The following is a 24,151-nucleotide window of genomic DNA, read 5'->3' as shown; positions in this document are numbered from 1 at the left end:
GAGGCTAAGTGCAAATTTCTTATTATGAAATTAGTTTTCATTCATATGCAACCAAAACTAATTTTCATATGAAAGCTTTTGCACTTAGCCTCCCTTTCATAAGGAGGTTCACAGCAACTCGGAAATGGCCTATTGAATAGTCAGAAGTCAGGATTTCATTCACATTCACTTATAAACAAGAATCACCTTTTACGGCGTGAAAACCCATGAAAAAACCTTGAGTACTCTTCAACAGCCTTCACAGGTCACACTTTACAATTTTATCCACAGCGGCAAACGTTTGAGTCAGCATTATAAACAGCATTAGCCTCGGAAGAAAATACTTGTCTTCCCAATAGCTTTCATGTGGTCACTTTGTCACACGTGGTCACTTTGTCACATGATTTTACAGCAAAAGATTTTAGACATTGACAACATCAGATTCAATCCGAATCTTAGTATAACTATGAATGAATAAATAATTATCGTATGTTGATTATTTATTTTAATAGTGGAAAAATAATAATAGAGCATTTCAAAGCAAAATTGCAGTTTAAACAGACGATGTTTTGAAGATGTTCCATCCCGTTCAGTTCATTTTCAAACGATACAATCAGCAAAACGTTTTCTTTACCGCCTTTCTAAACTGCCGACTTTGTAGCGAGTACAAAATTGGATTTACGCTCGCGCTAGCTAAAACCAACATGAACATCACAGCAAAAGCTGTTTCACTGATTTGTTGCACAGCACCGATTAAGAGCGAACCCTGAAGAATAGCCCAAGGAAGCCAGAAAATGTTGAAAGCAACGATAACGCTTAATATTATTCTTGTGATGCGTTTGCGAGATTTTAACAACGATTGACCCCATTCGGCTTGTCTGCGTTCACCTCGGCAAGAGCTTTCGCACCATAAATGTTTGATGATGGCTAACGAATTTCGCGAGATAATTGCCATTGGTATAACGTAGGCTGCCATGAGGTCAACAAAAGCGACGGATTTGTAACTGTTTTCGTCCATGAGATGCAGCAAACAGAGCGCTACATGTACTGTAGTTCCACCTTCGTTTGTTTTCGGAGCTTTTGTCATTACAAGGGCTATTGGTATAATTGTTATGGCGGCAATAAGCCATATCACCACAAGGACAACGTAAATTTTGCGCGTGGTAATCGCTCTCCTGTATCGCCATGGGTGAACAATGGCGTAAAATCTGTCCGTTGAAATTGCAGCGAGAGTCAGGATGGAGTTAATCGCGGTGAAAGCAATGCTTGTTGTTCCAATTTTACAAGCAATCCTTTCGAAGTCGTTCCGTATTACATTCCCATCGTTGAAGTAACGATTTCGAAGCTGGCCAGCGAAGAACAAACTTCCTAAAATCGTGCACAGCATGTCGGACACGGCTAAATTCAGGAGGAGATGATTAAAAGAAGTCCTCATATTTTTGTTTTTAGCAATGAGAAAACAAACGATGAGATTACCAGTCAATCCAGCGACGATTATAACTGCAGTAACAATTTCAAGAACCATTGTCGCGGGCGATGACATTGCGACTTTCTTGACCTTGCCTTTTGAGAAACCAACAGTTATTATTATTGAAAAAGACTTTTTTTTTTTAAGATCTAGAGTGTGGTGTTTTTTCCCCCAAGTGAGTTCTTTTTGTAATACGAATGTTCAGAACCAAAATATCTATTTTCATCACAGGAAATTTTTTGTATAGGAACAGTCAACAAATGACACTTCAGAATCGTTCATTTGCATTTAAAAGAAAAACTTATTAATCTCGAGTCATCTAAAAATTATGAAGTCAAATCGTGTTTCGAACTGAATTTAAAGCTAAAAGGAAAATTTTGCAATCCAAATAAAAATCATTATCAACTGTTTGGGCTTATTGTTAAGATACAAAGAAAATTAAGAAGTGAGAGAGGGCTGTGAAAATTACAAAGTACAGATTTCCTCATTGCAGCTGTTGTTTCATGTTTGCTTAGTTTTGTCTGTGTATGTCTGCGTAATCAACTTCCCGCGTTTTGTCATCGACACTAATTATTTGAATACGGTTGGCAAACTTGAATATTATACAGTTTCATGTTCCTGAATTGTTTTATTTGCGATGAAATTTAAAGTTTAACGAATAGAGCTTTCTTTGAAGGTGACTTCCTTATATGAGCGAGAAAATGCATGGATTAAACTGTGATCCTCCGAGATCGTGCGTTGGAACAATTTTTAACGACAACCTTAACGCAGCACTGTGAGCGGGCAACGTTTAACGAGACAGTTTGTTGTGGCAACACATTGCAAGATTTTGATCTGTCTTCGAAGTTGCCGCAAGAAAATTGTTCGCACGCTATGTCGTGTCCCTTGTAACATCAACGTAATCAATTTGAATTTCAAATGTTCAAACCCTCGCTGATTCGGTAACTTTTAATTCAGGATTTCCTCGACGTTTGATCAATCGGATTCAAAAGTTGATCAGCTTAACAATTCTAGACTAATTAAAAAAATCATTAATATTTCATGATCCTTCTTAGCAGTTTAGTCCATTGACTTTAACAAGGCACGAGAATTGGCCATTTCCGAGTTGCTGTGAACCTCATTATGAAAGTGAGGCTTATGGCCCGGTTCATACGTCGAACTTTACATGAGCCGAACCTAATCATTTGGTTCGGCGCATGTAAAGATCGACGTATGCATCAGTTAGGATCGACAGATTTGTATTTGGGTCGACCCGCCGTTCTATTCGACTGCGCCAGTCGAATAGAACGGTAAAAGTTCGACCTCAATGCAGACGTCGAACTTTACATGTGCCGAACCAAATGCATACGTTACGTATAAATGATATAAATGATATAAATTATATCTTTCCCAGAGGTCTGCGCGTTCCATCGACTTGGCATGTGCAAAGGACTTCATTCTGAACAAAATGGCGGGAAAAAAGGAATGTGCTTGTTCTTCTTGTTTCGAAACAACTAAATATACTTGTCTAAGATGCGAAAGATTAAAAAAAAAAGAATCTATTCTTGATGTGCACACGCACTTCAAACCGACAGAAACTTTCCAATACAGGCTATATCAAAGGCGAAGCCTCAAGACTTCTCAGAACAAAATCTTCAAAAACAACATTTGAAGAAAACATTACTCTATTCAAGCTGAGATTACGCTACAGAGGTATAGATATAACTCTTATAGACAAAACGCTTATAGATAAAACTCTTTCTGAAGTAAATTTCTGCAAAAGAATGCCGGCACTACAAAACAAACAAAACACGCGCAAAAACATTTTGCGTTTGTTACAGAATATCGCCCTTCTGTGCCTAACCTAAAACAATTCAGATGAGTAAATGGCACTTGATAGAAAATCAGCCTCTGCTAAGAGAGATCTACAAAGACCCTTCCCTTCTCTCGTACCGAAAAGGAAGCTGAGATCTTTGAAAGACGTATTCGTAAGAGCAAATTAGCTTTGAAGGTCATATTCTTCCTATCTCGACCAATAGGAGCCGTGTTTGGCCTGTCTTCATTATTTTACCAAACAAGTTCTTCCATGTCAGAATTCATCTTTCCCGCCATTTTGAATCTTGTTGAGTAAAAACAACAGCCGCTGACCACGAAAATCTATTTTCTCACTTTAGCTTCAATTAAGTTCGACTACAGTTAGGTTCGACGTCTGAATCAAATGCCGAACTTAATTATTTGGGTCGACCTTAATAGGTATTAGGTTCGGCTCATGTAAAGTTCGACGTATGAACCGGGCCTAAGTGCATAGTTTTTATTATGAAAGTTAGTTTTCATTCATATGCAAACAGAACTAATTTTCATATGAAAAGTTTTGCACTTAGCCTCGCTTACAAAATGAGGTTCACAGCAACTCGGAAATGGTCTGAGTCATCGTGATATTCAAAATGGCGGAAAGCGGCGAAGATCTTGGGACTTCATAGTAGTGAAACGACTGAGCATGCGCGCGGCTTAGCAACTTCCGGCTCACTTCCGGCCACTTTCCAGCTACTGGAAGTGAACGCTGCATCGATTCATGAATCAAATATTCTAATGAATCCATATATTCCAAACAAGAAAACAAAACAAAACGAAAATCATTTAATTCAATTACAAATGAACGAAAAATTGATAATAATACCCTTAAATTCATACAATCGTTTCAAATTGGACGGTGCAATTTTTGGGCCCTATGCGCCATCTTGGCGCCAGGGGACAAGTGAAGTGAATTTTTGGGAGTGAAATTTCCGCAATATAGGACAAGCCACTTTTAAAAACTGGGAATAGTACAAAGTTTGAAGTCCAAAGAAAACGTACAGGTTGTTGATTAATTTTTGCGAAAAGTTAACAATGCACGATTTAAAAATGACAATAGAACTCCGATAAAAATATAACCGTTGTGGTTTAAGCTGTGAATAGGTTGCTCAATCGCTGCGATTAAAGATCGACCCCCTCTACCAGTAACAGAAGACATAAATACAGACAACCTTACACAGACTTTAACAGAGCTTTAATAGTAATAACAATGTTTAATATTTCTAATGCGCAAATTAACATATGTAACTATGATCAAATGCGCAGTCGTCATTTTATTTTATTTTTTGGATGGCGGAACAAATAAACCTGTACTGGTAAATAGCAAAAAGGGCATTTCGATGTTTTAGACTCACTTTAAACTGCTTCGAATGGAATTCAAATTTCCAAGAGAGTGCAAAGGAGAATAACAAACTTTTGCAAGATCTAAAGAAATAGGAAAAATTAATGCAGATACTTCAATAATATTACGTGACGACCATGGAAGATACTTACGCAGTTACAGGTTTTTGCATTAGTGTTTTCTCTTGTAATTTATTTCGTATTGTCGTTTTAAATTTCATTTTGTGCACTAGTATTGAGTCTTTTTTTTTCTTTCTGTGATTGTAAAATTGTATTCTTGAACGTTTAAAAATCAGTAAAAATTCAAGAGAGAGTGAGAGCGAGAGAGAGAAAAAGAGTGCAGTTTAGTTTTGATTTTTCTCCGAAACTGGTGTTGCATTTCAATCGTTTGAAATAATGCATCGTATAAATTAGAACAACTTATCTTCATTTATACGACGATTTCAGCTCTGATAGAAAGAGCGAGTTCAAGTATATAGTAATAAACATAACATTTTAACAGGGAACTCACATTCCAGCGTTATTCAGTGACATTTGTTCCGCCATCCAAAAACTATTATTAATTAAGTAATCAATAAATAATATTCAAAATTATCTTTCAAAAATTTATTTCAGCTAGCTACATATAATAATATTATGTAACATTCCAAACCAGAAAACGATAAAAAAAACAACAATAATTAATGATCATTTGATATTGCTTATCAACTGAAAATTGAAAAAAGGGTAAATTTGTAAAATTGCGCAACTTTGCCTGGCTTAATTTTCAGGATTAATGTTTCGCAATATCATGGCAAGAAGTCACTTTTAAACTTTTAAATACTAGAAAAAGTGCAAAATTTGAAGTCAAAATAAAAATATAATCAGAGCGGGGTGATTTTTAATTAGGATACGCGATAAAATAACAATAATAAAATTTCACGAAAATAGGCCACTTTGGTATTACCTTTGAGTAATTATACATTGCTCAATCCTTGGGATTAAAGTTTCACAACAGAGTTAACGGTCCAGCTTGTTTTTCTCGCATCTCTTTCTGGAGTGTTTTCCACCCTTTGCCACGGTTGGATATTTTCCCTTTACTTTAGCTGCTTTAGATTCATCTTCGTGGCAGAGATTGACTTCGCTCCCTTCATGGCGAGCTTTACCAACTGAATTGCTCTTTCCTATCACTCCGAATCCAACCGCATAGGCAACTTCTGGCCGCGAGTTCATCTCGGTACTTTCGTTGACATTTTTCTGCTCTGATTCCGTCTTGGTTGAGCGTTTCTCCACGAAACATTTGCTCTGCGACGAGGACTGAGATGATGTGCCTGTCAGGAGAGGCTCGACGGTGCTCGAGGTAGAACACACCAATTCGGCCGATTTCAGATATTTTCCATTGCTGTACGCCAGCACATTGGTGCACTTGCTCTTTCTTGCCTGGGAAGGTGGTTTCGCAAAAACCTTAGATTCTTTTGAAGTGGAGTGTTGAGCAACGGGAGTTTCCATCAACCAGCCAAACGACTGCACCGCCTTAGGTCTACAAGGTAGTTTTTCGCTTGTGTTCCCGACCTTCGAATTGTCTTCGTGGGTCGTGGCGCCAGCTCGCGTTGACAAGTTTGGACTTTCTGCCATTCCATTCTGGTTTTTGTCCGATTTGAAATGTCTGCCACCACTTCCATTACTGTCAGATATAAATGAACGGTTTTTAGAGCTGAATGTTCCCATGATGACCACTTAACCGCTTCAATGCAGAGTTGCGAATGTTCAACAGTACAACAGCAATGCGTTGAAAAGGAAAAAACACCACTACCGCAAAACAAGAATTCAGCGGTAGGTTTGCTTAATTATAACGTTGATTACGTCAGGTAGGTGGGATTTGCAGGGAAAAAAATTAAACATTTACCGGCGCTGTTTCACGTGATGAACATTACCGACAAAGGGAGAAAAACAAGATACAAACGCAATCAAAGTGAACTTTTATTTCTCTGAATGTAACATTGCACGAAATATTACCTGAATGATTGAAATTATAACCACAAGGGCAAATATAAACCAGAGACAACCTTAAAAAAATTTTCCATCCCTTCCATCGAGACAAACATTAAATTATTTTCGTCAAATCTTGTGTAAGGTTTACGTGACTTTTAAGGGGTAATACTATTAGGAGAGCTGCAACCTCGTTCCTAGGGAAGTGAAGAGGAGAGACCCTGGGAACGAGGTTGCTTTGTCAGTTCTCCTGGTACCCAGGGTCTCTCCTCTTCCCTTTCCTGAGAACGAGGTTGCTGATAAAGCTGCCTATGCCTGAGATTCCTGTGCAGGAAGGATGTTCGTTTTGAGAAAGCAAGCGAATTCACGTCATACGAAAGTTCAAAGAGATTTAAGGACGGTGCCTACTATTGTTACTGCGCATACGTTCTGCGCATCGGGAGATACTCGGGTTTCCTATGGGTGGTGCCTACTAATACTGGGATATTTTTGCGCGGTTTAAACTATACAGAGAAAGCAGAAGTTAGCAAATGCTTTTGGAATCTCAAAAGAAAATTGGGGGTAACCATGCATTTTTCAGAGATAATTAAACTTTAATTTAGGAAAAAATCCCATACATTCCTTTATATTTTGGCGCTTTTTAGAGATATTATTGCTTAATTATCTCTAAAAAATGCGTGGTTACCCCTAATTTTCTTTTTGGATTCCAATAGGCCTTACTAAGATCTGCTTTTCCCGCATAGTCATAAACCGCACAAAAATACTTCGGTATTAGTAGGCACCGTCCTTAAACAGGCGTCAAAGGCAAGATCCTCAAGGGGGGTCTGGGGTATGCTTGTCTAGACTGAAATTTCTTAAATTAAGCGGAGTATATACCGCACAATTTGGCGGATTTTGACCACCAAACTCCGCCTTTGTTTGTAAAACAAGTTTATCAAGCCTCTTTGACCTTTGATTGACTGTCCCGCAACGGCTCTGCTTTGTTTTACCGCATTTGTCTGCGCATCGGCATAAAGAATAAAGATTGCATTTTAAGAGTGCATGTATTGGGACTCCATCCTGTGATTCCTGGAAAACATTCAAGGTTTAGGAAGAGAAAGATGACCTAGTCTTCTAGCAGGAGATGCGGGCAAGATTTTCGGTACGACCTACTAATGCATCAGTCAATTCCATCTTCGTTCTGGACTTATCTTCATTGTAATGAACGTTACAGTCAGGCCAAACTAAGTGTAAAATCAGTCTCAGTTTTCAGTATCGTTGCAGTATTGGATTTCATTTTTGTCCTTCTTAGAGGTAAGTAATTACGAATTCATTGTCTTTGCTGTGAACTTATCATTAAAAGAAAGTGTCGCGTGCTATGACGTAAATCGCAAGGCCGTCATATTCCCCGGGGTATGTTAATGGCCGATCCCCAGAACGGACCATAAGAAAAAATGCCCCGCTAATGCCCGGGGGAATGGGCACTTCTAGAATTGACTGATGCGTAAATGGTACGAAACCATCCTACAATCTTGGACGGAATAAAAAGGAAATTAAACCCCCTTCCCAACATCAATGATAAATTCGCGCGCAAAGCAAAACGCGCCATTTCCATCATTGAAATGGGGGAAGAGGGGTGGTCTTAATCTTTCATTTCAATTCAGTGTCAAGATTGTAGCTCTCTGTAGCTTGTGGCTCGGCATTCGTTTGCATGACATTCACGCTGTTCCGAGTTCACGTCGTTATTTGTACCGCAAACGAGATTGTAGCTCGTTACTAAATCGCATCCCGCATTTTTTCGAATTTTTCGGCTCATCAGATTGCTTAAATTCATTTTAAAAGTGAACATATCTTTGTTGTTTGTACTGTGAATGGCTTACCAGTTCAAAGCCCGATTAAGCTAATCCAGGGTTGACGTGAACTTTGATTCGAGTATATTTACTAATCCGTAAGGATTCGTCCAAAAGATTTTTGTCCCTTAGTTTTGCCTTAGACTTTCCTTTATCATTAGCTTAAAATGAGGCTTCAAAATCGTCTTTAACGAGCGAGATGAAAACCTCGGCTAACTTTCAATCGTGGATTAGCGTTAATCGGCTTTCGAACAACCCGACCCAGAAGTCATGTTATAAATAGTTCGTACGGATCCTTTCCGGGTGCCAAGAATGTCACCAAGGAACAACAGTCCTTCATTGGTCAGTACACTGGCTAAAGCACTCAGTATTGTTTACCAACAATCAACTAATGCTATGACCGACAACTTGTTGTCGTTGTTGTTGTTGTTGTTATTGAACAAAGTGGTTCTAACTTTGACAGCCTAGTGATGAATGCCACTCTGAACGCCGAGAATGACTGAATGCCAAAAATGTGACCATCTGGGTTACTAAATACTCTTTCAGTCTTGAACGCTGTCAGGATTAGCTGTCCGAGTTCAAACTTTTAAGTTTGACGATAAACATTCAATTGAAAGCTGCCAAGATGTTTTCTGAACTTGATAAAGTTTGGAAATTGTTCTTTAGTTTCGAACCAGGTACAATAGTAGGAGAGATTTAAATGATAGCGTGACCTTAACCCATGCCTTATTATAATAATTATTCTTTTTACTTCCGTAACTTGCATCGTATTGGCTGCCCTATCATCCCGGTAACGTGATACAGCTTTCACTTGGCATAACTTCAATTTGAATATCATCTCTATTCACGCTTCTGAAACGTGAGGCATTGTTTTCCTGCGTTCTTTGTCCGGCCTCAAAATTGCTCGCAATCAATAATCCATGATTCCTTTCTGGTATGTAATGGTTAGAGGCGAAATGCGGAAATTTTGAAAGTTATTGCGTGAGTCTGACGCTTAAGAACCCATTTAAGCGTTTAAAAAGTACCCAACTTTGGCGTTAGTGAAGAACCCAGTTTAACGTTCGACTGATGTTGGCTTTGCAGTCTTTGCTTTGTCACGCCACCAAATAATCGGAAGGAACTGAATGATTTCTTAAGTATTCAAATCACGATGAACTTTCACCGAGTTTTCTCAGTCATCTCGACGCTTGTGTTATCCACGGCGGTAGTTTCCAGTGGGCAGAATTTAGGTAAGTCACATTTTACTGGCTTGAAAGACTTCTTCTTCCTCTTGAATGATGCTAATCGGATGAAATTGGCCGCCTAGCTCGGCAGTACGATCAACTAAAGCGATTAATTAACTATTCTCAGTCATGTTGATCCACTATTATTTCCTCTAACGTTCGTATTCAGTAATCAAGATGAGTAGACCTTTTGTTGAATCGAAGCAGTATAAATATTTTTTCTAATCGAAAATGGAGCCCAGTTAGTTGTCATCGCTGAATCAAAACAGTTGAAAGATTTCGAGGCGTATAAAAGGGTACAAACCTTTCGTTTAATCCCGTGCTGTGTGTTATCGAAAACAAATGCATTGAACAAGCTTTTAAGTAACCAGGCAACATTGATCTAGCGCCATTTCCTATTATGGAGAGTAGACTGACAGACGAACGGTAAATAAGTCGAAAATTGTTGAACAAGAAGCTCAAATGTCATTCACTTACGGCGCGTCCATAAATATTGTTGTATTGATTGTCAACGACGCATAGCAAAGTGTCAGTGATATTTGCATAGAAAGGTTTATTCAAGGAGAATTCAACTGACGTTTATACAGTGAGTTACTCTTGCATACTCAAACACACAAGTATAAACTTTATATTCGGCACCGCGGTTCTACATTTCTACGTATTTTCAGCCAGAAACCAGCTAGCTGCAAACAATATATAATGGGTTGTAGTAGCATCAAATAATTGGAGCGCCAACAACTGCAATATTCAGTACATTCAAGGCCATGCGTATTCTCATCGAGAATCGGCTGTAAGTAATTTTGTACTGTTTCGTGACCCTATCTGAACAAAGAGAAATTTATCCTTACCTTGGCCGATCAGGCCACGAAAGATAAAAATAAAATACAGGTGGAAATCTAAATTTAAATACAGTTTTTAGTCTGTAAATTTGCATAATTACGGAACACTAAGTTTTCGCCGGATTAAGTTTAGCTGTTTCTTTCGAAGACTTTTTCTCATTATACCGGCTAATTTATAGTCAAATTGGTATTACTTTGTCGGTTTTTAATGGTGTTTTTTTTAGCGACATCAGAAAATCTGAGGTTCGTTTATTTTAAACAAGATTTTATTTGGCTACACCTATGTTTGCATTTATAAACGGCTTTCCAAAATGTTATTAAAAGAGGCTCTGAGTCACTGTAACGCTTCAGTTTCTGAAGTGTATTTATCGCTGTCAAAGTGGCCCAAAAATACCGTTAAAGATAAATTTTTTTTTGTCCTTCAGAGTTCAAAGCCGATATAATTTTTTTGAGTTTACTAAGTGGTTTTATGATTTACTTAAAAAGTTTCAAGTGTTTTGAAGTGAAGTGTGTCACCTATTCAAATACTAAAAAAAATGGACCCTAATCCAAACCCCAATCTTCACTTCCATACGAAAAAAATGGGAAATGGCTGATGTAACAAGGTGCCCCCCTATTCTGTTTTCGAAACGGAACGGAATAGTATTCAACTCATTTTGATATGACAGCCGAGTGAACGGAATGCAGTTTACTTAGGTTGTATTCTTTTGGGACTATTCTAGCTATTCTTATTCCGGTTAAGGAATAACAGAATACACGGAATTTCAATTTCGAAAAAACGCTCCTAAAATCTGGAAAAGGAATACCCATGGCGGAGGTGACCTGAGAACTACTATGTCTGCTCCCTCCAAACATTTCCCAAAAGAACGCGTATTCTGTCTTTTCCGAGTAAACCGTATTTCTTCTATTCTGTTCATTCTGTTATCGGGAGCAGAATGAACAGAATGATATTCCGTTCACTCCGAAAACGTAATAGCTCCCAAAACAACACAAATACCGTCTACTCCGAGTATTCCTATTCCGGAATAGTCCCAAAAGAAGGCAACCTTAGTATAAGAGGAATTGCGTTCGTTTGGGAACCGATATTCTGTGAATGTTAAATCAGAATTGTCCCAAAAGAATGCGCCCTCAGTCTGCGTGGGCGCGCTCTCCTCGCGCACTTGGCGCGCGCGTCTCGGATTCTTCTCTTCTCTTCCAATTTCTTGTGTTGCGACCACACGTGCTACATATATCCAGAAATTGATAAATAGCAAGCATATTATGATTTGATTATGCTAATTTCCGTGCAGGTCTACCAGAGCCCATTGCACTTTATCCCCTGAATAAGCAGTATAGCACTAAGGACATAAGCCAACGGAGAAACCCGCAAGGAAAGGCAACTGGTGTTCAATGTTCACCTGGATATTACGGGCAACCCGCGGGATCTTACCACTTGTCCGGGTCATCATCAAGCTTTATCGAGTTTCCAAATAATGGAGGGCTCGACGCTAGATACGCAATGACGTTTGTCGCTTGGATAAAACCTGAAAGATGCACCGGACCTTTACTTACTTACAGAGTAAACAACAAAGATGGAGTACGTGTTTGGCTTGAAAGCCCGAACAAAATAGCTGCCTTGTTTGATATTCGTGATGGGGTTTTACCTTTTTCTATCAGTAGTGGAAAAATTCGGCTGAAAGCTTGGAATTATGTAGCTGCTTCTTACGATAACTCCGCCGGTACCATGAAACTGTGGATTGATGGCCGAGAAGGAGCAAGCTTCAATGTTGGAAAAATTGAAATCGCTACACAAGGCGACGTGAGAATAGGAGCTGTACCCGGTGGATCGAATTTCTACAAGGGAGGGATCGCCTGTGTGCAGATTTATAACAAGTCTTTGTCGGAACAGGAGATAAACGCCGTGAAGGACAGATGCCCTGTTAAAGGTATCCCATTTGCTTCTTCGTTTTCGTTTTCTTTCAGATGGTAAATTTGTTAAAAGTACGTTGCCAAAAAAAAACCGTTTTAATTAATTTATGACACCAATTTTGAAATCACTGGTGATCCTTGCAATCAGATTGGCTCTCAACAGTGCGATTTATTCACGGATCGCACTATTTTTTTCGGTCCTCTAAATCGCAGTTTTTTTAGGCAAAACTGAATGCTTTCAAAATGGGTGTAATAATTAATGGCGCTCTGTCATATCATAGCAAACCTAAACACCGTGAGTTCAACGTTTGTCCGACTTGCATTGGCGTCGGGGCGACTTTCATCTTCATTAACCCTATCTAGAATGGGACTTTGATGTCCTCAACGAAAAGGGACGTTATATGACGTGGTAATTACGACATGATTGCCAAATGGCGACTATCTTGGATCCGCCATCTTGGATTTGTGGATTTCCCCAAACTTCAGGAAAGCACCGAAGTTGAACGAAAGTGATCAAAAGCAATAAAGGAACACTAACAGGAGCTAAAAACAAAAGTTACAGTAAGAAAAGTAATTTTTCTTCATTTTAAAAGGGATTTTTCCTTCTCTAAAATAGCTGCCTGTCAAAAATTGGTTGCCAAGGTAGCATCAAATTTAATGAACACTAACCGACCACATCAAATTGTTCAAAGGCCGTTTGCTCAAGTATTAAAAAAGTTATTCAGGTTCAAAGTCGCTGCAGGCAGAATCCCCCGCCCCGCTCCCGCTCTAGATAGGGTTAAAGTTGGCACTCGCAATTCCTCGCAAGTCAATAATACAAGTACATCATTTTGTGACTATCCGTAGTTTCGAGTCATCACATGTCTTTTCCATCTTCAGTTGACTCAGTAGAACCGTTCATTTCTTTCATAGTGCAGACACAGCATATAGGATGCTACGCCGACAAAGCCGCCCCTGAAATTCCATCACTTGAAGGCAAGGATCCCCTTTTAGATGGTGAACCGGAAACAAGAAAGGACGCTGAACAAAAATGCGCCCGCGTCGCTCTCAAGCGCGGCTACGTCTATTTTGCAATCCAAGATGGCGGGCATTGTCATTCGAGCCTTACTGCGCAAGACAGTTACAACAAGTATGGACTGTCTTTAGACTGCAAACTTGGAAAAGGCGGGAAAATGGCCAGCGATGTGTATGAGGTCATAATGTTCAGTAAGTACAAAGGGGATTTGTATTTGTTTGCCACATATATAAGTTTTTCAATTTTATTGGTGATAGTACTTACTGTAAAGGGGAGGCCTTGTCCATGAAGAGGAAGGTAGAGAGGTCACCGCTGTTTTTGTCGTTACAGATTCCATTGTTTTGCTGCTGTTGTTGCTGTAGTAACAGCAACAGTAGCAGACTTAGTGTAGTAGTAAAAGTAGTAGTAGTTGTCGTTGAACATTTCTGTTGTTAGAGAGGCAGAATAAGCTTGTGGCTAGTTCTCTAACATGCAATGTGTAGGTCCGTTTTGAAGCCCTCAGAGTCGCTAACTTCTTGGATTTGCTTCACTTTAGGCCAAAATTCAATTCCTAAGCAACACTATGTAAATAGCCAACGGGTAAGCCTCCTACCAGTTGGAAACTTGCTTTTATTTATAAAAGGACTTTCTGTCGTTTTCAATATTCTCTAATCAGCTGTACTTTCGTAAATAGTATGGTTAAGCTACCTTCTTTTCAGTTTTCCTTTTTGAACACCTAAAAGAACTATTTTTGAATTAATTATGGTTACATCCTTCACTTTTAAATTCATTCGCAGGAGATCAAACCTGTTGGCACGGTTGGGATGCGAAAGATGATTCCTGCTTCAAACTGTACAACCAAAAAAACACCTGGGCTGGCTCCCAAGCCACGTGTAAAGCACAGAGAGGTGCTTTAGCCAAACTAAACTCGGAGGAGAAAAATTACTTCGTGTTTCTTCATCTAGTCAAACCGGCGAGTCCAAGTTCAAGTGTGTGGATAGGTTTAACACGTGACTCCGATAACAATTTCCATTGGTCGGACGGTGGCGCGGCGGAGTATACTAATTGGGGCACAGGGTACCCTGATGGTAACCCTGGAAACACAAAGAACTGCACAAAATTAAATGAGTTCTCTGGACTCTGGGAAGATTCGGAATTTGATTTTACTCATCCGTTTGTTTGCGGTAGAGGTGAGCGGAAACCTTAAAATTATAGCGGCATTTCTTTTGTAGTGGTCAATTCATAGTTCAAATAGATCTTCTGAATAGTTCATCTGCACACGAATTGTTAGTTAAATAACGTATCTGTTTGATACCTTACAGAAAATGTAAACGATGGTAATTATTCGTGACTTACAAGTACTTCTGTCACGTTTATAGTGATTCCTGAAACACCGCGCAAAGTAGAAGTCAAACTCATGAACAGTCACTCAGTCTTGGTCACGTGGACAACGTCTGAGCAACAATTTGTGCTTTCGTATTACGTGGAATACAAAGTAACCAATAGCGATGAGGCGCAGCTTAAGGTGGTACAGAACCGGAATAAAACCAGTTTGACCGGTCTTCAGTCGCACGCTGTGTACGAAGTCCGAGTGCGAGCTGTGAACGGAGCTGGTGGTGGAATATGGAGTCATTACGAAACATTTTCAACTGGACAAACATGTAAGAGAAAAGATGAGCTTACCTTTTGTAAAAGTAACTTAAAAACGTTTCTTTTTAAGCGAACATTTTGTTGATGATATTTTTATTACTTTTTTCCTTTAGATTATTGTAAAGCGCCTTAGGGCTTTTGGATTCACTATATAAATTGTAACTATAATTGTCATTAATCACAAACGAGCAAGTTTAAAGTTTGGCTTTGGTTGAGTGGGCTTAGCCTTTTCTGTTTCTTTCGATCCGTCCGTCTGTCTATCTGCGCATGTTTATCACTCTCTCTGTCTGTCTTTCTTGCCTGTCTTCCTATTGCTGCGTCTGTCTGTATGTCTGCCTATCGCTTTGTTTGTCAGCCCCGTCTTTCTGTCCACCTTTCACTCTGTCTGTCTGCCTATTGCTCTGTTTGTCAGCCCCGTCTGTCTGTCTGCCCTTTGCTCAGTCTGTCTGTCTTCCTATCGCTCTGTCTGTCTGTCTGCCCTGTCTGTCTTCCTATTGCTCTGTCTGTCTTTCTGTCTGCCCTGTCTGTCTGCCTATCGCTCTGTTTGTCAGCGCTGTCTGTTTCCCTATCCCTCTGCCTGTCTTTCTGTCTATCTGCCTATCGCTCTTTTTGTCAGCCCCGTCTATCTGTCTGTCTGTCTATCTGCCTATCGCTATTTTTGTCTGCCCTGTCTGTTTCCCTATCACTCTGTCTGTCTGTCTGTCTGTCTGTCAGCCTATCGCTCTTTTTGTCAGCCCCCTCTGTCTGTCTGTCTGTCTGTCTGTCTGCTTATCGCTCTTTTTGTCTGCCCTGTCTGTTTCTCTATCACTCTGTCTGTCTTTCTCTCTATCTGCCTATCGCTCTGTTTGTCAGCCCCGTCTATCTGTCTGTCTGTCTGTCTGTCTGTCTGTCTGCCTATCGCTCTGTTTCTCGTAGTAACTTTTTTGGACCTATTCTGACCCTCACCATGCTATTTCTCAATACAGATGCTCCCCATATAGACCCTTTACCACCCGTCAGAGTTTATGTCCCAGGGGAGAGCCTGGTACTGAACTGCACTGCTCGAGGAGGGCCAGAGCCCACGATAACATGGTACAGAAACCGCAAGTTCATTTATCGAGGTCACGCATTGGTCCTTACAAATGACACGACGGCGCCTGGGCTGTACACGTGCAGGGCTAGTAATAACATTCAACCAGACGACGTTGCTTCAGTAACAGTTACATCCTTGAGTAAGTGAAATTACAGGGAGGGAGAGGAGGTACTCTTAATAGAATCTGTATAGGTAAGTTTATTTTTACAATGACTGTCAAAATTCTCTCGCGCTGATTGAATCGTAGCTATTGTCTATAAAGCCCCGGCTAAACGATCTAGCATTGTTGTACAACTGTTGGACGAACTCGGATTTTCTTTTTCCGAGGATATCTGTGTCACTGGCTGAAAAACGAGATACCTCGAACATTTATTTGGCAGGTTTAAAACAAAAAAAAAAAACACCACATTTCTTACAGTTTCATGTCAAACGTACGGCCTTAAAATCTCCACAAAAACCCAAATTCTTTACATTTGCGGCCACGAAAAAAGTCAGGATTTCGTAGTTATATAAATAGGCTATAAAAGGATGCGCGAAATATGTATTATAAGTAACCAAAAATTATATTGTTTCCCAGCTCTTCCAGTGCTAAAGAACGTATGGGGATCCGGGGCTGAAGAGGGAGAACTTTCCCTCAAGAAAGGAGATGCTTTATCACTGCACTGTGAAACAGGAAACACAACAGTTGCAGATGTCACGTGGTACAAGGATAATGAGCCACTACCTGTACAGCGGTATGCCTCAAGAAACACGATAAAAATCTCAGCAATGTCTGGCGATGATTTTGGTGTTTACAAATGTCAAGCAGTGAACTCTTTAGGGGTGAAGTCCAGGAAGATTAAAGTTGTAAATGGTGAGGCGATTTGAAAGTGATAATAATTTGTGTTCAAATAGCGTGTCGCCAGCAGCTTTTATCTTAATTACAACATTTAAAGGGGCGGTTTATGTGACAGGAAAAATGGTACAGACCTGTTTAAAAGTGGAACAGTACCGAGCATATACTCGGACCATGCTCTGTCCGTAGGCACCCTGAACGACAGGGGTATCTCTGTGCAAACATTATTGGCACCATACTAATTTTTAACGGGTCCGCACCTATTTTTGCTTATCGTGTAAACTGCCCTTTAAGAATTAGTCCACAGAACTACTTTAAACAGCATACTTAACGGCACCATGTGAAACTAAAAAGGAAGTACTGCTTAATAGCTTTCATTTGAATGTTCACACTTTATTATTTGTTCCGCAGACTCAAAAGTTAGAACCACCTTGTATAGCATAATGAACAGCACCACGAGAAAGTACTGCCCAGTGGCTTTCATTTGAATGGTCACACTTCAGGATTCCACCCACAGACTCAAAAGTTAGAACCACCTTGTATAGCATAATGAACAGCACCACGAGAAAGTACTGCCCAGTGGCTTTCATTTGAATGGTCACACTTCAGGATTCCACCCACAGACTCAAAAGTTAGAACCACCTTGTATAGCATAATAAACAGCACCACAGCCGATGAGTACTGCTCAGTAGCTTTCATTTGAATGGTCACACTTAAGGATTTCATCTACAGACTCAAAAGTTAGAACCACCTTGTACAGCATAATAAACAGCACTGCAGGAAAGTACTGCTCAGTAGCTTTCATTTGAATGGTCACACTTAAGGATTTCATCTACAGACTAATGATACAAGAATTAGAGGTTTAACTCTGTAAATAAGAGAGGTAAATCGCTCGTTTAATCTGACAGTTAGTCATCATCTATCAGTTATCCATTAGGCCCTTTATTTTTCTCATAGCGCCTTCCTTGTCTTTCTTCGTTTAGCTGAGCGCTTAACCCACTTGAAAATCGCCATTTGTTGCCTAGCAGCCCTGTCATTCATTCTTCTGGTTATCATTGCTGCCTTGGTATGGCGCTTGCGCAAAGCCAAAACATCAACGACGTCTAAAGCCGAAGAAGAACCAGAAGAAGATCCTCTCCCCACCCTAGCGGGTCCAAGACCCAGTGACCACGATTTCAAGGTCCCTGAAGTCCGATCCACTGGTTCTCCAGCGTTAGTGTCGCCTGGAAATAAATCTCCATACATGCCTCTTAGTACAGTCGATAGTCCAAATGGAGGGGCTAGCATAACGTTTGAGGCAACCTCGTTTTAGGATTCCCTGTTCGCGTTTCAACGGTGGTCAAGAAGTCAGGTCCACGTATCTATCTTCCATCGTGCTTCATGGTTAGCTTCACATGCCGTACAGTTCCTCTTGTTTGGTCAGGAGACCTGTAGCCTTCAAAAGCTCTAATTTCACTGGACCCTGATAACCTGCAGCTGCATTGTTTCTTAAGCCTGGTTTACACGCAAGAGGCAAGCATAAGCACAAGAAACCTACATGTAAACCGGTGCGACACAAACATTAACACCTTGTGCTTGCGCTTGTGCTTATGCTTGCGTCGTCCCGGTTTACACGTACGACGCAACGATGCAACGACGCAACGACGCAAGCATAAGCACAATCACAAGAGAATTGAACGATTTCCATTCTCTTGTGATTGTGATTGTGCTTGTGCTTGCGTTTGCGTCGTACGTGTAAACCAGGCTTTAGGGTTGGGATCATTGTTCTGTTGTTCGTTCTTTTGTCCTCTCGACCAACCATGTAAGACGTTGCGAACAGTGCAGGTTCCCCCTGTTTGGACGATTGCCCAATGAAGGAAACAAGATCAAATTACAAGCTGCTTAGTTTGTTCGTTATTAGCGTTTTTAACGGTTGAAAGAATACTGCGAAAATTCCTCGACAGAGGAAAGGTAATGTCGTAAGACAATGCAATAAAGTTAGTTGTATTTATCGATAAACAGCGTTTGGACGAATAAGGAATTAGTCCCACAAGTCAACGTATCCACAGTAAAATGTAAGCCCCTAAGACAGCAGATACGGAAAGAGAATAAGGAATGAGCAATATTAGCAATAATGCAATGTGCAAAGCTCCATTAGACAGTGTCCCGAATTGCAAGAACAATGTCAGTGTTAAAAATTAGGCAATATTTGCAATCGAAAAAAAAGTTTTTATTAAACTAGTGAAAGCAAAATAAGTGAAGAAAAAAATAAACCATGGCGATGAAATAACATGAATTAACTCCGATAAGTTCAGCAAGACCTTCCCATAAACCATGCTTCTGCCTCCCATGCGCTTCGCTACTTAAGGCCAATTTAAAGGGTACAACTTTTGCTTATGACTGTCGCACGGAATTTCTAGAGCGCGCGCTGCTCGCGTCATGCAAAAAGTCAATCGCACACAGCTCTCGTCACTCAATATTGCCTACATTTCAGGTTGCGACTGTCGGAGGACTTTTTAAAACATGTTCGGTTAAAATCCTACGACATTTTTTGTGACGTACACGACAGTCGTAAGCGAGTTGTTGGTTCGTACCGTATAACTCGCCCTTTATACATTCATATTTATAGGTAGACATCCATCTACGGGTGTAGTACAAAACGAACTCACAAATTAACCAGAACTGATCAGACTAGCCTGCCATATGTGGTTCATAGTAAAGTGAAAGTGTAACTTCAAAAGTGTTCAAACTAAGACAATGTAATTTTCAGGTTATTACAGAACGTTACAACTGTTTCCTTTGAGGTCCGTAAAATGGACCAACTGCCATTTGATGTGGAATTGCGTTACATGTTCTGCGCAGTCGCCATCTTGGATCCCGCCATTTTGAGTTTGTCTTCTCTACAAGCTAAAAAAAATCCGCACAAATTGACTAAAAAATAATTACAACTTACAAAGAAATGCTCGAATGGTATAAACGCGTAAAAGTTACGAAGGTAAACTTAAAGTTTCTTGCAAAAAGGTAAAAAAAATCCAAATTTCGTAAAGCAGAACGCTGGCTGTTAAAAACTTTTTAAACATCGTGTTGCCATGGAAATATCAATTCCCCTGGACAATGAAATATCATATTAAATTGTTGTCAGATAAATTTTAGGAATCATTGGTCGTTTGGAAAATGTCTGCAATGTAATTGATCGCCACATTTGCATAGTTGATTGCCTGGCATGCAATAAAACCGTTCACCTAATCTTATATGCAGCCGAGTTCTGGAGTGATAATCTCGTAGTAGAAGGCTTATTTAAAGCTTTTTGTTATACAGTCATACTTATCTGATTGCGAATTAACTGAAGCTCTTAAGCTCGAGAAGGCCTCGACTTGAACACGCAATGGTTGAATCGCAAACTGGATTCACTTTAATGAAACTAGTAATGTTCTTCCTTCTTTGGTGATTTCGTTTTTAAGGGACATGTTTTGGTAGCTGTATTATAGAGCCAAATCGTTGTAGCGTTTTCTTAGATGTCTGTTATCGTATTATACTGACCGAAGTTGTTTAGCGCCCTGAACAAATCACGTGATTCGTTGTTTTCCTTCTCGCGGTCTGTGAACAATATAAATGAAAGTTACTGGGTCTTCGTGCGTCTTCTTGTGTGCAAACTCTAGTCTAAATGTCTGAATCCTGAATTTATGGAAGAAACCACAGAGTGTGACCATTTAAATGAATGCTATTCATGAGTAGTACTTTTCTTATTACACTGTTCATAGTTGTTCTGTTTTTTGAGTCTGTCGTTAATATCTTTAAGTTTGATCTTCAAGCTATTATAAGTAGCGCTTCCCTAGGGCGCTGTTTATCAAATTAAGTTTTTTGGAGTATGGAGCAATAACAACATCAATTTTTTACACAGGAATGAATAAATTAACGGCAAATAACAAAATCCTCAAAGAGGCTAACCGGCTAAGTGATTGGGACAAGCTATTGTCTATTGTTATAATAGATCTCTTGTGTTGACGAACTGCTTTGTTGGTTTGCAAACACAATCGAGAGCGTAATGGCGACTGAGTATATCAGCGATTTTGAAGAAACAAGTTGTGATGATGAGGAGGAAGTGGAATACGTGCTCAAGAGCACACCGGTGCTTTCATTCACATCTGGGCCAGCTCTGGGAGTCCAATCGGACAGTAATAACAACTTATTTGAGCTACAGAAGCCGGTCAATTTAGAAAAGATCGCACAAAGTGGCCATAATTGCAGACAAACAAACACACTCAATGGCGACGAGAATGAGACAGCGGGCAAGCACGATGCGAAATCTTACAAAGGAAAAGTAAAGAACGGGAAACTTGATGGATGTCCAGAAAGCAACACAAACAGAGAAACAACTTTTTCGACAGAGAAGTCCCCAAGATCACGGAGACGTCACAAAATGGCTCTCATTCGAAGTTTGTCCAGCTCCGCAGCAGCTCCTAAAGAAATACCTTCAAGACCAAGGCGGAGATTATCGGATCCTGCAGTCCCATGCCAGAAGACCCTTGTAAAGAACGCTTTCGATCGACAAACTAGTCTAAAGAAACTGCGCCCGTACCTGAAACGAAAGGCAGTGTCACCATTGCATCTATTGGGAAAGGTGGCTTCATCGAGCGGGTCCGCTAAACATAGCCATGATGTCGGCCACTTGAAGGAGCCTAAAGGAAGTAATAAGGCCAGGTTGGCTAAGAGGTTGTCCCCGTCTTTTAGCAAGGCGTACGAGCACATTCAACGGCGAGGATCGGATCCATCTGGTGTACCTACTGAGGGAGATAAGTTCAACTCAGGGAATGACTACGAAACAGTCATAAATGACTTCTCGAACCAAATTCAGGACCTCGCAGTCAATCTGGAGAACTTGAGCGCTGGTGGTATGGTAAGCCGAGAACTTCAGGAAAGCTTGAGTGCTCAGAAACCCAGTGACCATCAATGTGGAGAGCATGGCGCAAGGGATGAGCACAATTCGGAAAATTTCTTCAAAGAAGCTGACATCCACTTACAGGAAATGCTTGAAGAGATTCTGAGATCGCATCTCCTGACCATGGATGACTATTCTCCGGCAAGCTGTGACCGAGCCAGCAGAAGCATCTGCAAGATCATTACTCGGCTGCTTGGGGGTGCTGTAACGCGAACAGACGATGGCCAACGCAAGTTAGCTTGTCTGGTGTACATCGGTGCGGTGAGGGACAATGGAATCGAAATGGCTGCGCAAGCATTGTGGTGTCCGGAAGAAGACACGTTTGCCGCAGCATGCTTCAGAAATGAATCTGTGTATGGGATGGCAGTTGTAATAGCGACACCAACATGACAATATTTCTTTAAATACGAAAAAAATAAAATATCCTGTTATATGTACTTTTCAAATTTTGATTTTTCTGACCGTATTTACAAACGCAGTGGCTTGTAACAAAGAATAAAAAGGCCCACTTTAATTCTTTGTTAAGAAACCTTACTTTTTTGTTTATAACGTTTATAACATTAAACAAAATATGAAGCTGTCAAAAAGAAAGGTCGAGACCATGTGAACCGTGCGAGATTCAACCGCCGGCAAGTTTGTTTTTCTCATAAATAAATCATTGCGCTATTCCTCACGCAAGCAAAGTTCTTAACTCCTCCCATTCCAGCGACAGTGGAATAATTATATTCCAGTGACATAGTTGCATATATTTGATCCCTCTTTGTACTTTCTTTCGTATATATGCCACCCCCCAGTCGACGCATACTTTTAAACATGTATTCCAATTTTACTGCCTGTTCCCTTTCCCCCGGGTGTTTCCAAGTTTAATATGTCTTGTATACATTTTAAAGGGATTCTGACATCCAAATTAAATAACAGAGAGAGGTCATGATAAAGAAATAAATATTAGTAAGGACACTAAGACTTATTTCTTCAGCAGGATGCCTATTCTCAACCGATAACCGCGGTTAGGACAAGCAGCTAAATGAGTAATGTATTTCTTCATTTCCATTGTTAGTTGACAAAAAGAACTTCAGATAATGAACGCTAACGCAAGGTGTTTGATTCATTGAGGTACGTTTATAGGCTGAATGATGATTTGGGTGTATAAAATATTAGTCCAGCAGAACTTCAACTCTATCTTGAGTGGAACCTGATAAACTGAAGCTGCATTGTCTTTTAGAGTTGGGAGCATTGTTCTGTTGTTCGTTCTTTTGTCCTTTGCAAATAGTACAGGTCGCCCCTCAAGCGACAAATCCCAGGGGAAAGAAACTTCAATTAACAGAGTTCTTTTTAGATCTGTTTACTCCAATGGAAACACAATTGTAACTTATTCCTCTATAATAAGCGTCCAATATGCCAGTGTCTTGGCTATACTGATGATCCCGCGCTTGGATTTTCAACTTCTTGTTTGTAAGCTTCGAAAAACATTTTTTAAGCCTAAATGAACGCAGAAACTTGCCGACGCTTGGAAAATATGTCTGTCTATTCCGGAACAAGACATCGTTTTTATTCGAGATTACCGTTCAGTTTTACACGATGTTTTCACGCTCAAAACATTGCAGTGGGAAGAGATTAAACAGGAAATAAACTTACACTTAAAGGCTTCATTTAAATTTTGCAAACATTTTCGATCTTGGATACATCTCGATTACATTAGGACTCGCGATAATAATCGAAAAATGAGGAAGTTCTGGAGTTGCTACTAAGAAAATGGTGCGGTTATATCGCATTGCTAAGAGAAGCGCCGGGAAGAAAACTTTTCGTCTGCCGGCTTTCTGCGATTATACGCCTGATTCTGTGGTATATAAGAATTCATTCATTCATTCATTCATTCATTCATTCATTCATTCATTCATTCATTCATTCATTCATTCATTCATTCATTCGTTCGTTCGTTCGTTCGTTCGTTCGTTCGTTCGTTCGTTCGTTCGTTCGTTCATTCATTCATTCTTTAGAGTTTGTAAGAAAAGAGTCTACACGCAGGCCCCCACTCCTCCCCCACAAATAAATAAATCAGAAGGAAACAGCATCTCAGTGAATTTTATGATATGATCCTCCTCGTACAAAATTTCTTAACCTTTTCAGCGGTAATCTCTCTGTCAAGTTTGATGCTAGCTTTAACTGTTCACTCTGTTTATAAAATCCCATGCATTTTGGAGTAAGCTGAGACGAAGTCTTTTTCAGCAGTATTTTACAATGGTGATGTTTGTCACACGAGTATTTTCGCAGAACGAAGTTTGGGAATTTCGATTAAC

At 40.0% G+C, this 24,151-nt stretch overlaps 3 protein-coding genes across 4 annotated transcripts; 2 read left to right on the top strand and 1 right to left on the bottom strand.

Moving 5' to 3' along the window:
* Positions 1-592: 592 nt before the first annotated feature.
* On the bottom strand, positions 593-2,457 carry LOC146468632 (allatostatin-A receptor-like). Its single transcript, XM_085124462.1, has one exon. It carries the CDS (start codon positions 1,520-1,522, stop codon positions 593-595), a length of 930 nt encoding a protein of 309 aa, XP_084980588.1. The 5' UTR covers positions 1,523-2,457.
* Positions 2,458-7,429: 4,972 nt separating this feature from the next.
* LOC146468631 (uncharacterized) lies at positions 7,430-19,207 on the top strand. 2 transcript variants are annotated; one of them, XM_085124432.1, is made up of 8 exons: positions 7,430-7,879; positions 11,767-12,402; positions 13,298-13,591; positions 14,177-14,569; positions 14,759-15,040; positions 15,995-16,240; positions 16,679-16,954; positions 17,920-19,207. In XM_085124432.1, the coding sequence occupies exons 1-8, from the start codon at positions 7,741-7,743 to the stop codon at positions 18,246-18,248; spliced, it is 2,595 nt and encodes an 864-aa protein (XP_084980558.1). In that variant the 5' UTR covers positions 7,430-7,740; the 3' UTR covers positions 18,249-19,207. The 2 variants fall into 2 exon arrangements, with proteins under 2 accessions (XP_084980558.1, XP_084980559.1); XM_085124433.1 differs by lacking the exon at positions 7,430-7,879 and adding an exon at positions 9,110-9,644.
* Positions 19,208-19,509: 302 nt separating this feature from the next.
* LOC146468630 (uncharacterized) lies at positions 19,510-22,768 on the top strand. The gene has a single exon (XM_085124457.1). The coding sequence runs from the start codon at positions 20,961-20,963 to the stop codon at positions 22,242-22,244; it is 1,284 nt and encodes a 427-aa protein (XP_084980583.1). The 5' UTR covers positions 19,510-20,960; the 3' UTR covers positions 22,245-22,768.
* The last annotated feature ends 1,383 nt before the right edge of the window (positions 22,769-24,151 follow it).

Source organism: Pavona decussata, unplaced genomic scaffold (genome assembly GCF_977016875.1).
Source record: "Pavona decussata unplaced genomic scaffold, jaPavDecu1.1 SCAFFOLD_130, whole genome shotgun sequence".
Classification (NCBI taxonomy): domain Eukaryota; kingdom Metazoa; phylum Cnidaria; class Anthozoa; order Scleractinia; family Agariciidae; genus Pavona; species Pavona decussata.
Note: the sequence above shows the minus strand (reverse complement) of the source record. Positions and strands in the feature narration are given on the sequence as shown.